General features: G+C 49.1%; 1 protein-coding gene across 1 annotated transcript in view; it reads right to left on the bottom strand.

The window, feature by feature from the left end:
• Positions 1-14,093, bottom strand: part of LOC109867646 (cadherin EGF LAG seven-pass G-type receptor 1-like) — a 93,757-nt gene that overhangs the window by 12,396 nt on the left and 67,268 nt on the right. The window contains 5 exon segments of the mRNA XM_031801112.1: positions 1,005-1,172; positions 11,290-11,518; positions 11,725-11,874; positions 12,155-12,338; positions 14,002-14,093. The exon segment at positions 14,002-14,093 is cut by the window's right edge and continues 118 nt beyond it. Coding sequence (XP_031656972.1) covers positions 1,005-1,172; positions 11,290-11,518; positions 11,725-11,874; positions 12,155-12,338; positions 14,002-14,093 — 823 coding nt within the window.

The raw sequence follows: 14,093 nt of genomic DNA, 5'->3' as shown, positions 1-14,093 counted from the left end.
GAAAATCTCTTCCCAACTATTTTGCAATCTACATGGCCAAATGTTTAAAGTGCGTGTGGACGATGGAGAGAACGCATTTGACTGCTAGCGATTTCAGGAGGAGCGGAAAATTGCGTTGTCAATTCATAAACCATGTGCCATCGAAAATCTCTTCCCAACTATTTTGCAATCTACATGGCTCTTGGACAATAATTACATTTAGAGGATTGGAGGATTCTAAATTAATATCCAAGGGGCATTTTAGGTTAGGGCAAATCTGGAAAATGAAATGCGCAAGAGACCGTGGTAAATATTTGTATTTTTAGAGAATAAACTACATGGCATCCAGGTCAGGATAACCAAAACAGTTCTTTATTAAAGTCTATCAGAAAGAATGGTTGTACTTATTTATTTTGATCCAAAGCCATGACGGAGTGAGGCACTCAGTTTTATGTAGGTGCAGCTATATGACTGCACCATCAACTTGATTTACTTAGCAGACATCACTTGCTTACATTTCTATTGAGTCAACACATACATCTAAAGAATATCATGGAATATAATTGAACATGATCATTTCTCTTAGATATAGAAACCTTTTTGTAACAACTGTTTATAGTAAGTAATATGCTAACAGTCCAGCTACAGCTTCTTCTGACCCCCCCCCCCCAAAAAAAATGGGTGTGCGCTGCAGGACAGAGGGATAGCAATTCTTACAACGTTGTTCTAAATTCAATCACCTTATTCATCCTCATCATTCAGTTCATTGAAATTCAATTTCGAAGTCCCGTGCGAAATTTTCTATTTAGGTTTATGTCGCCCGTTCATTGTCAGATAGAGACACATTTAGCACCTTGGGACCCAAAAGCATCATCGGTGCTCTAACTCCCCCTTGTGGTGGTCTGCAGCAATGAAGTAGTGATGCAGGGTACCGTACTAATCCACAAATGACCTCGAAGTCTCAAAACTTCTAATTGAGGAACCACTGTATGAATAAGAGCATTGATAGGTATACTCATCCTTACGCAATGGAATGATTCCAGTAGACACAGACAGGTTTGGTCCTCTCCTCGGTCTCCAGTAGTCTATATTCCAGGGTGATGGGTTGTGCAAGAGGAATGGTGAAGGGTACCCTCTCACCGTGAACCACCGTGCTCACAATTGGGGTGTTGATGATGGGCCGGTTGGGGAGTCTACACACACACACACACACACACACGCACGCGCACACACACACACACACACACACACACACACACACACACACACACACACACACACACACACACACACACACACACACACACACACACACACACACACACACACACACACACACACATACAGGTGACATGTGTGTTTACATTGACTGTAGTCATCCAAAATACATTCTTATGGAGAATGACTTACCGGTTGGGGAGTCTACACGCACACACACACACACACACACAGACTTACCGTAAGGTTCTGGTTACAACTGTGAGGCAGGACCACAGCAGTAAAAACTAGTCCAAACCAAAAGGACACACAGTAACACCCCCTCCCTTTGCTGCTACTCACTGTTTATTATCTATGCATACTCACTTCACCCCTACCTACATGTACAGATTACCTCAACTAACCTGTACCCCCGCACACTGACTCGGTACCGGTACCCCCTGTATATAGCCTCCACACTGACTCTGTACTGGTACCCCCTGTATATAGCCTCCACAATGACTCGGTACCGGTACACCATTTATATAGCCTCCACAATGACTCGGTACCGGTACACCCTGTATATAGCCTCCACACTGACTCGGTACTGGTACACCCTGTATATAGCCTCCACACTGACTCTGTACCGGTACCCCCTGTATATAGCCTCCACACTGACTCGGTAACGGTACACCATGTATATAGCCTCCACAATGACTCGGTACCGGTACCCCCTGTATATAGCCTCCACATTGACTCGGTACCGGTACCCCCTGTATATAGCCTCCACACTGACTCGGTACCGGTACCCCCTGTATATAACCTCCACAATGACTCGGTACCGGTACACCCTGTATATAGCCTCCACAATGACTCGGTACCGGTACACCCTGTATATAGCCTCCACAATGACTCGGTACCGGTACACCATGTATATAGCCTCCACACTGACTCTGTACCGGTACACCCTGTATATAGCCTCCACACTGACTCGGTACCGGTACCCCCTGTATATAGCCTCCACAATGACTCGGTACCGGTACACCCTGTATATAACCTCCACAATGACTCGGTACCGGTACCCCCTGTATATAGCCTCCACAATGACTCGGTACCGGTACACCATGTATATAGCCTCCACATTGACTCTGTACCGGTACCCCCTGTATATAGCCTCCACACTGACTCGGTACCGGTACCCCCTGTATATAGCCTCCACAATGACTCGGTACCGGTACCCCCTGTATATAGCCTCCACATTGACTCTGTACCGGTACCCCCTGTATATAGCCTCCACACTGACTCTGTACCGGTACCCCCTGTATATAGCCTCCACACTGACTCGGTACCGGTACCCCCTGTATATAGCCTCCACAATGACTCGGTACCGGTACACCCTGTATATAGCCTCCACATTGACTCTGTACCGGTACCCCCTGTATATAGCCTCCACATTGACTCGGTACTGGTACCCCCTGTATATAGCCTCCACACTGACTCGGTACCGGTACCCCCTGTATATAGCCTCCACAATGACTCGGTACCGGTACCCCCTGTATATAGCCTCCACATGGACTCTGTACCGGTACCCCCTGTATATAGCCTCCACACTGACTCTGTACCGGTACCCCCTGTATATAGCCTCCACACTGACTCGGTACCGGTACCCCCTGTATATAGCCTCCACAATGACTCGGTACCGGTACACCCTGTATATAGCCTCCACAATGACTCGGTACCGGTACACCCTGTATATAGCCTCCACAATGACTCGGTACCGGTACACCCTGTATATAGCCTCCACAATGACTCGGTACCGGTACCCCCTGTATATAGCCTCCACAATGACTCGGTACCGTAATACCCTGTATATAGCCTCCACAATGACTCGGTACCGGTACCCCCTGTATATAGCCTCCACAATGACTCGGTACCGGTACACCCTGTATATAGCCTCCACATTGACTCTGTACCGGTACCCCCTGTATATAGCCTCCACAATGACTCGGTACCGGTACCCCCTGTATGTAGCCTCCACAATGACTCGGTACCGGTACCCCCTGTATATAGCCTCCACAATGACTCGGTACCGGTACACCCTGTATATAGGCTCCACACTGACTCGGTACCGGTACCCCCTGTCTTTAGCCTCCACAATGACTCGGTACCGGTACCCCCTGTATATAGCCTCCACAATGACTCGGTACCGGTACACCCTGTATATAGCCTCCACAATGACTCGGTACCGGTACACCCTGTATATAGCCTCCACAATGACTCGGTACCGGTACACCCTGTATATAGCCTCCACAATGACTCGGTACCGGTACACCCTGTATATAGCCTCCACAATGACTCGGTACCGGTACACCCTGTATATAGCCTCCACAATGACTCGGTACCGGTACCCCCTGTATATAGCCTCCACAATGACTCTGTACCGGTACACCCTGTATATAGCCTCCACAATGACTCTGTACCGGTACACCCTGTATATAGCCTCCACAATGACTCGGTACCGGTACCCCCTGTATATAGCCTCCACAATGACTCGGTACCGGTACCCCCTGTATATAGCCTCCACAATGACTCGGTACCGGTACCCCCTGTATATAGCCTCCACACTGACTCTGTACCGGTACACCATGTATATAGCCTCCACAATGACTCGGTACCGGTACCCCCTGTATATAGCCTCCACAATGACTCGGTACCGTAATACCCTGTATATAGCCTCCACAATGACTCGGTACCGGTACCCCCTGTATATAGCCTCCACAATGACTCGGTACCGGTACACCCTGTATATAGCCTCCACATTGACTCTGTACCGGTACCCCTGTATATAGCCTCCACAATGACTCGGTACCGGTACCCCCTGTATATAGCCTCCACAATGACTCGGTACCGGTACCCCCTGTATATAGCCTCCACAATGACTCGGTACCGGTACCCCCTGTATATAGCCTCCACAATGACTCGGTACCGGTACACCCTGTATATAGCCTCCACAATGACTCGGTACCGGTACCCCCTGTATATAGCCTCCACAATGACTCTGTACCGGTACACCCTGTATATAGCCTCCACAATGACTCTGTACCGGTACACCCTGTATATAGCCTCCACAATGACTCGGTACCGGTACCCCCTGTATATAGCCTCCAGAATGACTCGGTACCGGTACACCCTGTATATAGCCTCCACACTGACTCGGTACCGGTACCCCCTGTATATAGCCTCCACAATGACTCGGTACCGGTACCCCCTGTATATAGCCTCCACAATGACTCGGTACCGGTACACCCTGTATATAGCCTCCACAATGACTCGGTACCGGTACACCCTGTATATAGCCTCCACAATGACTCGGTACCGGTACACCCTGTATATAGCCTCCACAATGACTCGGTACCGGTACACCCTGTATATAGCCTCCACAATGACTCGGTACCGGTACACCCTGTATATAGCTTCCACACTGACTCGGTACCGGTACACCCTGTATATAGCCTCCATAATGACTCGGTACCGGTACACCCTGTATATAGCCTCCACAATGACTCGGTACCGGTACCCCCTGTATATAGCCTCCACAATGACTCGGTACCGGTACACCCTGTATATAGCCTCCACAATGACTCGGTACCGGTACACCCTGTATATAGCCTCCACAATGACTCTGTACCGGTACACCCTGTATATAGCCTCCACAATGACTCTGTACCGGTACACCCTGTATATAGCCTCCACAATGACTCGGTACCGGTACACCCTGTATATAGCCTCCACAATGACTCTGTACCGGTACCCCCTGTATATAGCCTCCACAATGACTCGGTACCGGTACACCCTGTATATAGCCTCCACAATGACTCGGTACCGGTACACCCTGTATATAGCCTCCACAATGACTCTGTACCGTAATACCCTGTATATAGCCTCCACATTGACTCTGTACCGGTACACCCTGTATATAGCCTCCACAATGACTCTGTACCGTAATACCCTGTATATAGCCTCCACATTGACTCTGTACCGGTACACCCTGTATATAGCCTCCACATGGACTCTGTACCGGTACACCCTGTATATAGCCTCCACACTGACTCGGTACCAGTACCCCCTGTATATAGCCTCCACAATGACTCGGTACCAGTACCCCCTGTATATAGCCTCCACAATGACTCGGTACCAGTACCCCCTGTATATAGCCTCCACAATGACTCGGTACCAGTACCCCCTGTATATAGCCTCCACAATGACTCTGTACCGGTACACCCTGTATATAGCCTCCACAATGACTCTGTACCGGTACACCCTGTATATAGCCTCCACAATGACTCGGTACCGGTACACCCTGTATATAGCCTCCACAATGACTCTGTACCGGTACCCCCTGTATATAGCCTCCACAATGACTCGGTACCGGTACACCCTGTATATAGCCTCCACAATGACTCGGTACCGGTACACCCTGTATATAGCCTCCACAATGACTCTGTACCGTAATACCCTGTATATAGCCTCCACATTGACTCTGTACCGGTACACCCTGTATATAGCCTCCACAATGACTCTGTACCGTAATACCCTGTATATAGCCTCCACATTGACTCTGTACCGGTACACCCTGTATATAGCCTCCACATGGACTCTGTACCGGTACACCCTGTATATAGCCTCCACACTGACTCGGTACCAGTACCCCCTGTATATAGCCTCCACAATGACTCGGTACCAGTACCCCCTGTATATAGCCTCCACAATGACTCGGTACCAGTACCCCCTGTATATAGCCTCCACAATGACTCGGTACCAGTACCCCCTGTATATAGCCTCCACAATGACTCGGTACCAGTACCCCCTGTATATAGCCTCCACAATGACTCGGTACCAGTACCCCCTGAATATAGCCTCCACAATGACTCGGTACCAGTACCCCCTGTATATAGCCTCCACAATAACTCGGTACCAGTACCCCCTGTATATAGCCTCCACAATGACTCGGTACCAGTACCCCCTGTATATAGCCTCCACAATGACTCGGTACCAGTACCCCCTGTATATAGCCTCAACAATGACTCGGTACCAGTACCCCCTGTATATAGCCTCCACAATGACTCGGTACCAGTACCCCCTGTATATAGCCTCCACATTGACTCTGTACTGGTACCCCCTGTATATAGCCTGCACATTGACTCTGTACTGGTACCCCCTGTATATAGCCTCCACAATGACTCGGTACCAGTACCCCCTGTATATAGCCTGCACATTGACTCTGTACTGGTACCCCCTGTATATAGCCTCCACACTGACTCTATACCGGTACCCCCTGTATATAGCCTCCACAATGACTCGGTACCAGTACCCCCTGTATATAGCCTCCACAATGACTCGGTACCAGTACACCCTGTATATAGCCTCCACATTGACTCTGTACCGGTACACCCTGTATATAGCCTCCACACTGACTCTGTACCGGTACCTCCTGTATATAGCCTCCACAATGACTCGGTACCGGTACACCCTGTATATAGCCTCCACAATGACTCGGTACCGTAACACCCTGTATATAGCCTCCACAATGACTCGGTACCGGTACACCCTGTATATAGCCTCCACACTGACTCGGTACCGGTACACCCTGTATATAGCCTCCACACTGACTCTGTACCGGTACCTCCTGTATATAGCCTCCACAATGACTCTGTACCGGTACCCCATGTATATAGCCTCCACATTGACTCTGTACCGGTACCCCATGTATATAGCCTCCACATTGACTCTGTACCGGTACCCCATGTATATAGCCTCCACACTGACTCTGTACCGGTACCCCATGTATATAGCCTCCACACTGACTCTGTACCGTAATACCCTGTATATAGCCTCCACAATGACTCGGTACCGGTACCCCCTGTATATAGCCTCCACAATGACTCGGTACCAGTACCCCCCTGTATATAGCCTCCACAATGACTCGGTACCAGTACCCCCTGTATATAACCTCCACATTGACTCTGTACTGGTACCCCCTGTATATAACCTCCACATTGACTCTGTACCGGTACCCCCTGTATATAGCCTCCACATTGACTCTGTACCGGTACCCCCTGTATATAGCCTCCACATTGACTCTGTACCGGTACCCCCTGTATATAGCCTCCACAATGACTCTGTACCGTAATACCCTGTATATAGCCTCCACAATGACTCTGTACCGGTACCCCCTGTATATAGCCTCCACAATGACTCGGTACCAGTACACCCTGTATATAGCCTGCACATTGACTCTGTACTGGTACCCCCTGTATATAGCCTCCACACTGACTCTGTACCGGTACCCCCTGTATATAGCCTCCACAATGACTCGGTACCAGTACCCCCTGTATATAGCCTCCACAATGACTCGGTACCAGTACACCCTGTATATAGCCTCCACATTGACTCTGTACCGGTACACCCTGTATATAGCCTCCACACTGACTCTGTACCGGTACCTCCTGTATATAGCCTCCACAATACTCGGTACCCGGTACACCCTGTATATAGCCTCACAATGACTCGGTACCGTAACACCCTGTATATAGCCTCCACACTGACTCTGTACCGGTACACCCTGTATATAGCCTCCACAATGACTCGGTACCGGTACACCCTGTATATAGCCTCCACACTGACTCTGTACCGGTACCTCCTGTATATAGCCTCCACAATGACCTCTGTACCGGTACCCCATGTATATAGCCTCCACATTGACTCTGTACCGGTACCCCATGTATATAGCCTCCACATTGACTCTTGTACCGGTACCCCATGTATATAGCCTCCACACTGACTCTGTACCGGTACCCCATGTATATAGCCTCCACACTGACTCTGTACCGTAATACCCTGTATATAGCCTCCACAATGACTCGTACCGGTACCGGTACCCCTGTATATAGCCTCCACAATGACTCGGTACCAGTACCCCCCTGTATATAGGCCTCCACAATGACTCGGTACCAGTACCCCCTGTATATAACCTCCACATTGACTCTGTACCGGTACCCCCCTGTATATAACCTCCACATTGACTCTGTACCGGTACCCCCTGTATATAGCCTCCACATTGACTCTGTACCGGTACCCCCTGTATATAGCCTCCACATTGACTCTGTACCGGTACCCCCTTGTATATAGCCTCCACAATGACTCTGTACCGTAATACCCTGTATATAGCCTCCACATTGACTCTGTACCGGTACTCCCTGTATATAGCCTCCCACAATGACTCTGTACCGGTACCCCCTGTATATAGCCTCCACAATGACTCGGTACCAGTACACCCTGTATATAGCCTCCACAATGACCTCTGTACCGGTACTCCCTGTATATAGCCTCCACACTGACTCAGTACCGGTACCCCCTGTATATAGCCTCCACAATGACTCGGTACCAGTACACCCTGTATATAGCCTCCACAATGACTCGTACCGGTACACCCTGTATATAGCCTCCACACTGACTCAGTACCGGTACCCCCTGTATATAGCCTCCACACTGACTCAGTACCGGTACCCCCTGTATATAGCCTCCACAATGACTCGGTACCGGTACACCCTGTATATAGCCTCCACACTGACTCAGTACCGGTACCCCCTGTATATAGCCTCCACAATGACTCTGTACCGGTACACCCTGTATATAGCCTCCACAATGACTCTGTACCGGTACACCCTGTATATAGCCTCCACAATGACTCTGTACCGGTACACCCTGTATATAGCCTCCACAATGACTCTGTACCAGTACCCCCTGTATATAGCCTCCACAATGACTCTGTACCAGTACCCCCTGTATATAGCCTCCACAATGACTCAGTACCGGTACCCCCTGTATATAGCCTCCACAATGACTCTGTACCAGTACCCCCTGTATATAGCCTCCACAATGACTCAGTACCGGTACCCCCTGTATATAGCCTCCACAATGACTCTGTACCACTACCCCCTGTATATAGCCTCCACAATGACTCTGTACCGGTACCCCCTGTATATAGCCTCCACAATGACTCTGTACCACTACCCCCTGTATATAGCCTCCACAATGACTCAGTACCGGTACCCCCTGTATATAGCCTCCACAATGACTCTGTACCAGTACCCCCTGTATATATCCTCCACATTGACTCTGTACCGGTACCCCCTGTATATAGCCTCCACAATGACTCTGTACCACTACCCCCTGTATATAGCCTCCACAATGACTCAGTACCACTACCCCCTGTATATAGCCTCCACAATGACTCAGTACCGGTACACCCTGTATATAGCCTCCACATTGACTCTGTACCGGTACCCCCTGTATATAGCCTCCACAATGACTCTGTACCACTACCCCCTGTATATAGCCTCCACAATGACTCAGTACCACTACCCCCTGTATATAGCCTCCACAATGACTCAGTACCGGTACCCCCTGTATATAGCCTCCACAATGACTCTGTACCGGTACACCATGTATATAGCCTCCACACTGACTCGGTACCGGTACACCATGTATATAGCCTCCACAATGACTCGGTACCGGTACCCCCTGTATATAGCCTCCACACTGACTCGGTACCGGTACACCCTGTATATAGCCTCCACACTGACTCGGTACCAGTACCCCCTGTATATAGCCTCCACAATGACTCGGTACCAGTACCCCCTGTATATAGCCTCCACAATGACTCGGTACCGGTACACCCTGTATATAGCCTCCACACTGACTCTGTACCGGTACACCCTGTATATAGTCTCCACACTGACTCAGTACCGGTACCCCCTGTATATAGCCTCCACACTGACTCGGTACCGGTACCCCCTGTATATAGCCTCCACATTGACTCTGTACCGGTACCCCCTGTATATAGCCTCCACATTGACTCTGTACCGGTACCCCCTGTATATAGCCTCCACAATGACTCGGGTACCGGTACACCCTGTATATAGCCTCCACACTGACTCGGTACCAGTACCCCCTGTATATAGCCTCCACAATGACTCGGTACCGGTACCCCCCTGTATATAGCCTCCACAATGACTCGGTACCGGTACCCCCCTGTATATAGCCTCCACAATGACTCGGTACCAGTACCCCCTGTATATAGCCTCCACAATGACTCGGTACCGGTACCCCCCTGTATATAGCCTCCACAATGACTCGGTACCGGTACCCCCTGTATATAGCCTCCACAATGACTCGGTACCGGTACCCCCTGTATATAGCCTCCACAATGACTCGGTACCGGTACACCCTGTATATAGCCTCCACAATGACTCGGTACCGGTACACCCTGTATATAGCCTCCACAATGACTCGGTACCGGTTACCCCCCTGTATATAGCCTCCACAATGACTCGGTACCGGTACACCCTGTATATAGCCTCCACAATGACTCGGTACCGGTACACCCTGTATATAGCCTCCACAATGACTCTGTACCGGTACACCCTGTATATAGCCTCCACAATGACTCTGTACCGGTACACCCTGTATATAGCCTCCACACTGACTCTGTACCGGTACCCCCTGTATATAGCTCCACATGACTCTGTACTGGTACCCCCTGTATATAGCCTCCACCAATGACTCGGTACCGGTACACCCTGTATATAGCCTCCACAATGACTCTGTACCGGTACACCCTGTATATAGCCTCCACACTGACTCTGTACCGGTAACCCCCTGTATATAGCCTCCACATTGACTCTGTACCGGTACCCCCGTGTATATAGCCTCCACATTGACTCTGTACTGGTACCCCCTGTATATATCCTCCACAATGACTTCTTGTACCGGTACCCCCTGTATATAGCCTCCACAATGACTCGGTACCGGTACCCCATGTATATAGCCTCCACAATGACTCCGGTACCGGTACCGCCCCTGTATATAGCCTCCACATTGACTCTGTACCGGCTACACCCTGTAATATAACCTCATTATTGTTATTCTTTATTGTGTTACTATTTTCTTTTTAACTGTACTGTTGGTTAAGGGCTTGCAAGTAAGCATTTCTCAACGTGTTTTACCAACGTGTTTTATGTGGTAAGACTGAGGAGGAAATGTAAGAAGTACCTCAGGCTCCTACGATCAATGTCGTAGTTTTCAGGCAGGAGCTGTCCCAGGGTCCTATAGATGATCACCACGGCAACAGGGAGAGGGCCTGGGACCTCAGCGTGACGCTTCTTCTTGGCAGACGCCTGGTGACCGACAGTGGACTCAGTCTGGACAGGAGAGGCGTCTGTGGCTGTTGCTATGGGGTCGTCTGTGGCTGTTGAGTCTCTGGCTGGTGCCGTGGAGACTGCTGTAATGATATTATGACAATAAATGAATGAATGAAATCAATCAATCACACACACACATAAAAAAATACTACCAAGACTGGTTGAAGAACTTGACAAATGGTTGACGCAGTGCAACAGCTCAGACTTAATTCATGGACTATAACGTTATGAAGGCTGCATGGTGAACCCCAAAAAGTCCATGCCGTATCCACCCCTTTAAGCCCACCTTTAACCCCCACCGGCTGCTCGTGCTGTGTTGGGAACTCTGGGAAGCGGACGGAGGACTCCATCTCTTTTGGATAGGCCTGGATCTCTTGGAAACGCGGGATGTTTGCCTGTTCTGGATTGGACGGGTCCAAGTAATCCGCAGAAACAACTGTGAGCAGAGAGAGAGAGAAGAGAGAGAGAGAGAAGAGAGAGAGAAGAGAGAGAAGAGAGAGAGAGAGAGAGAGAGAGAGAAGAGAAGAGAAGAGAGAGAGAGAGAAGAGAGAAGAGAGAGAGAGAGAATGGTTGTTAATTATGCTTGTCGCACACCAGATGGATTGGTGGTACAGTAGGCTATTTTAGGTTATGTAACATCACTGTGCATAAATTAGCCATGCAAATCAGGTTACTGCAAGAAAAGAATTGTGTCGTTGCACTGCAGGTGGACTCACTCATGTTGTCCGTGACAACAGTGAAGGGTTTCAGGTAGGTCTTCCTCATGTTTTGGGCCAGGGTTTGGGCGTACTCCTCAAAGCTATGCAGAAGTAGAGCCGTGCCATCTTCGAAACGCTGGATCTGATCCCAGTGCCCCTTGTTAGCAGGGTCCAGGATGGCACTGCCCGCTCGGACCATGTTCTAGAACATTTAGACACGTGTCATCCACCTACGGCATATCTATACTATGTGTCATCCACCTACGGCATATCTATACTATGTGTCATCCACCTACGGCATATCTATACTATGTGTCATCCACCTACGGCATATCTATACTATGTGTCATCCACCTACGGCATATCTATACTATGAGTCATCCACCTACGGCATATCTATACTATGTGTCATCCACCTACGGCATATCTATACTATGTGTCATCCACCTACGGCATATCTATACTATGTGTCATCCACCTACGGCATATCTATACTATGTGTCATCCACCTACGGCATATCTATACTATGTGTCATCCACCTACGGCATATCTATACTATGTGTCATCCACCTACGGCATATCTATACTATGAGTCATCCACCTACGGCATATCTATACTATGTGTCATCCACCTACGGCATATCTATACTATGTGTCATCCACCTACGGCATATCTATACTATGTGTCATCCACCTACGGCATATCTATACTATGTGTCATCCACCTACGGCATATCTATACTATGTGTCATCCACCTACGGCATATCTATACTATGCAATAGTCTGAATTCACCCACGTCATACCGTGCATTACCGATTAGTATGGTATCATTCCCGCATACATCAACGACAAACAGAATCCATAATCTGTATCATATATCCCATCATATATCCCAAATGAAGCATGTGAAATCAATGCCAACAGAACAGAGAGAAAACAAAAGAAGGAAAGGCGAGCTGCCCTATACAGGAAGGGGGGGGGGGGGGGGGTCACTGTACAGACATCATCTCATAACATCACCTGTGCAATCTGGCCCCACGCCCAACCACCCCTGGGGAACTACTACTCCCAAGTCGCCCATTGGTCCAATCACTCAATAAACTCCACTCTGATTGGTCCTTGACATGGTCATGGCCTTAATAAAGCTCATAAAGAACATGCTAATCATTGCATCACTTCCACATAATAGGCTCCGGATCACATTCCCTATAGGGGGAGAAATATCCAACCGGGAAAACAGGCTCTTAGGAAACCGGTACCAGCTATAAGCAGGATTTGGGAGAGAGAGAGAGAGACAGAGAGAGAGAGAGACAGAGAGAGAGAGAGAGAGACAGAGAGAGAGAGAGAGAGAGAGAGAGACAGAGAGACAGAGAGAGAGAGAGAGAGAGAGAGAGAGAGACAGAGAGAGAGACAGAGAGAGATAGAGAGAGAGACAGAGAGAGAGAGAGACAGAGAGAGAGAAAGAGAGAGAGAGAGAGAGAGAGAGAGAGAGAGACAGAGAGACAGAGAGAGACAGAGCGAGAGAGAGAGAGAGAGAGAGGGGAAACTATTAGTTACTTAAAGCTAACAGGATCCTTAAGCAGTTGAGCTATGTTACCGAACAATGTGGGTCATTCTTTCAACGCTGAGCGAGTCTCCCGAAACTGTGCTGTGAGAGGAAATTGGGGTGGATGTATGACAGACAGCTTGAAGGCATGTCAGGGTAAATTTCTATGAGTTCATATGAGTTCCTGATGTCAACGAAAAGAGAGGCCAAAGAATCGCTAATCCTGTCTACCTTCTTATTTCACCTCCAACATCATTGTGAGAGTTGAGGAAGTGCACTACATGGCACTAGTTGAAGCATGTTTCTAGCGGCCCACCTCATGGAAGTGGACGTCTCTTGTGGCGGCCATGTCGAAGCCCAGCTGCTGGCTCTCGTACTGCAGCAGGCGGGTCAGGACGCTGTAGGCCG

This window comes from Oncorhynchus kisutch, linkage group LG22, assembly GCF_002021735.2.
Source record: "Oncorhynchus kisutch isolate 150728-3 linkage group LG22, Okis_V2, whole genome shotgun sequence".
NCBI lineage: Eukaryota > Metazoa > Chordata > Actinopteri > Salmoniformes > Salmonidae > Oncorhynchus > Oncorhynchus kisutch.
Note: the sequence above shows the minus strand (reverse complement) of the source record. Positions and strands in the feature narration are given on the sequence as shown.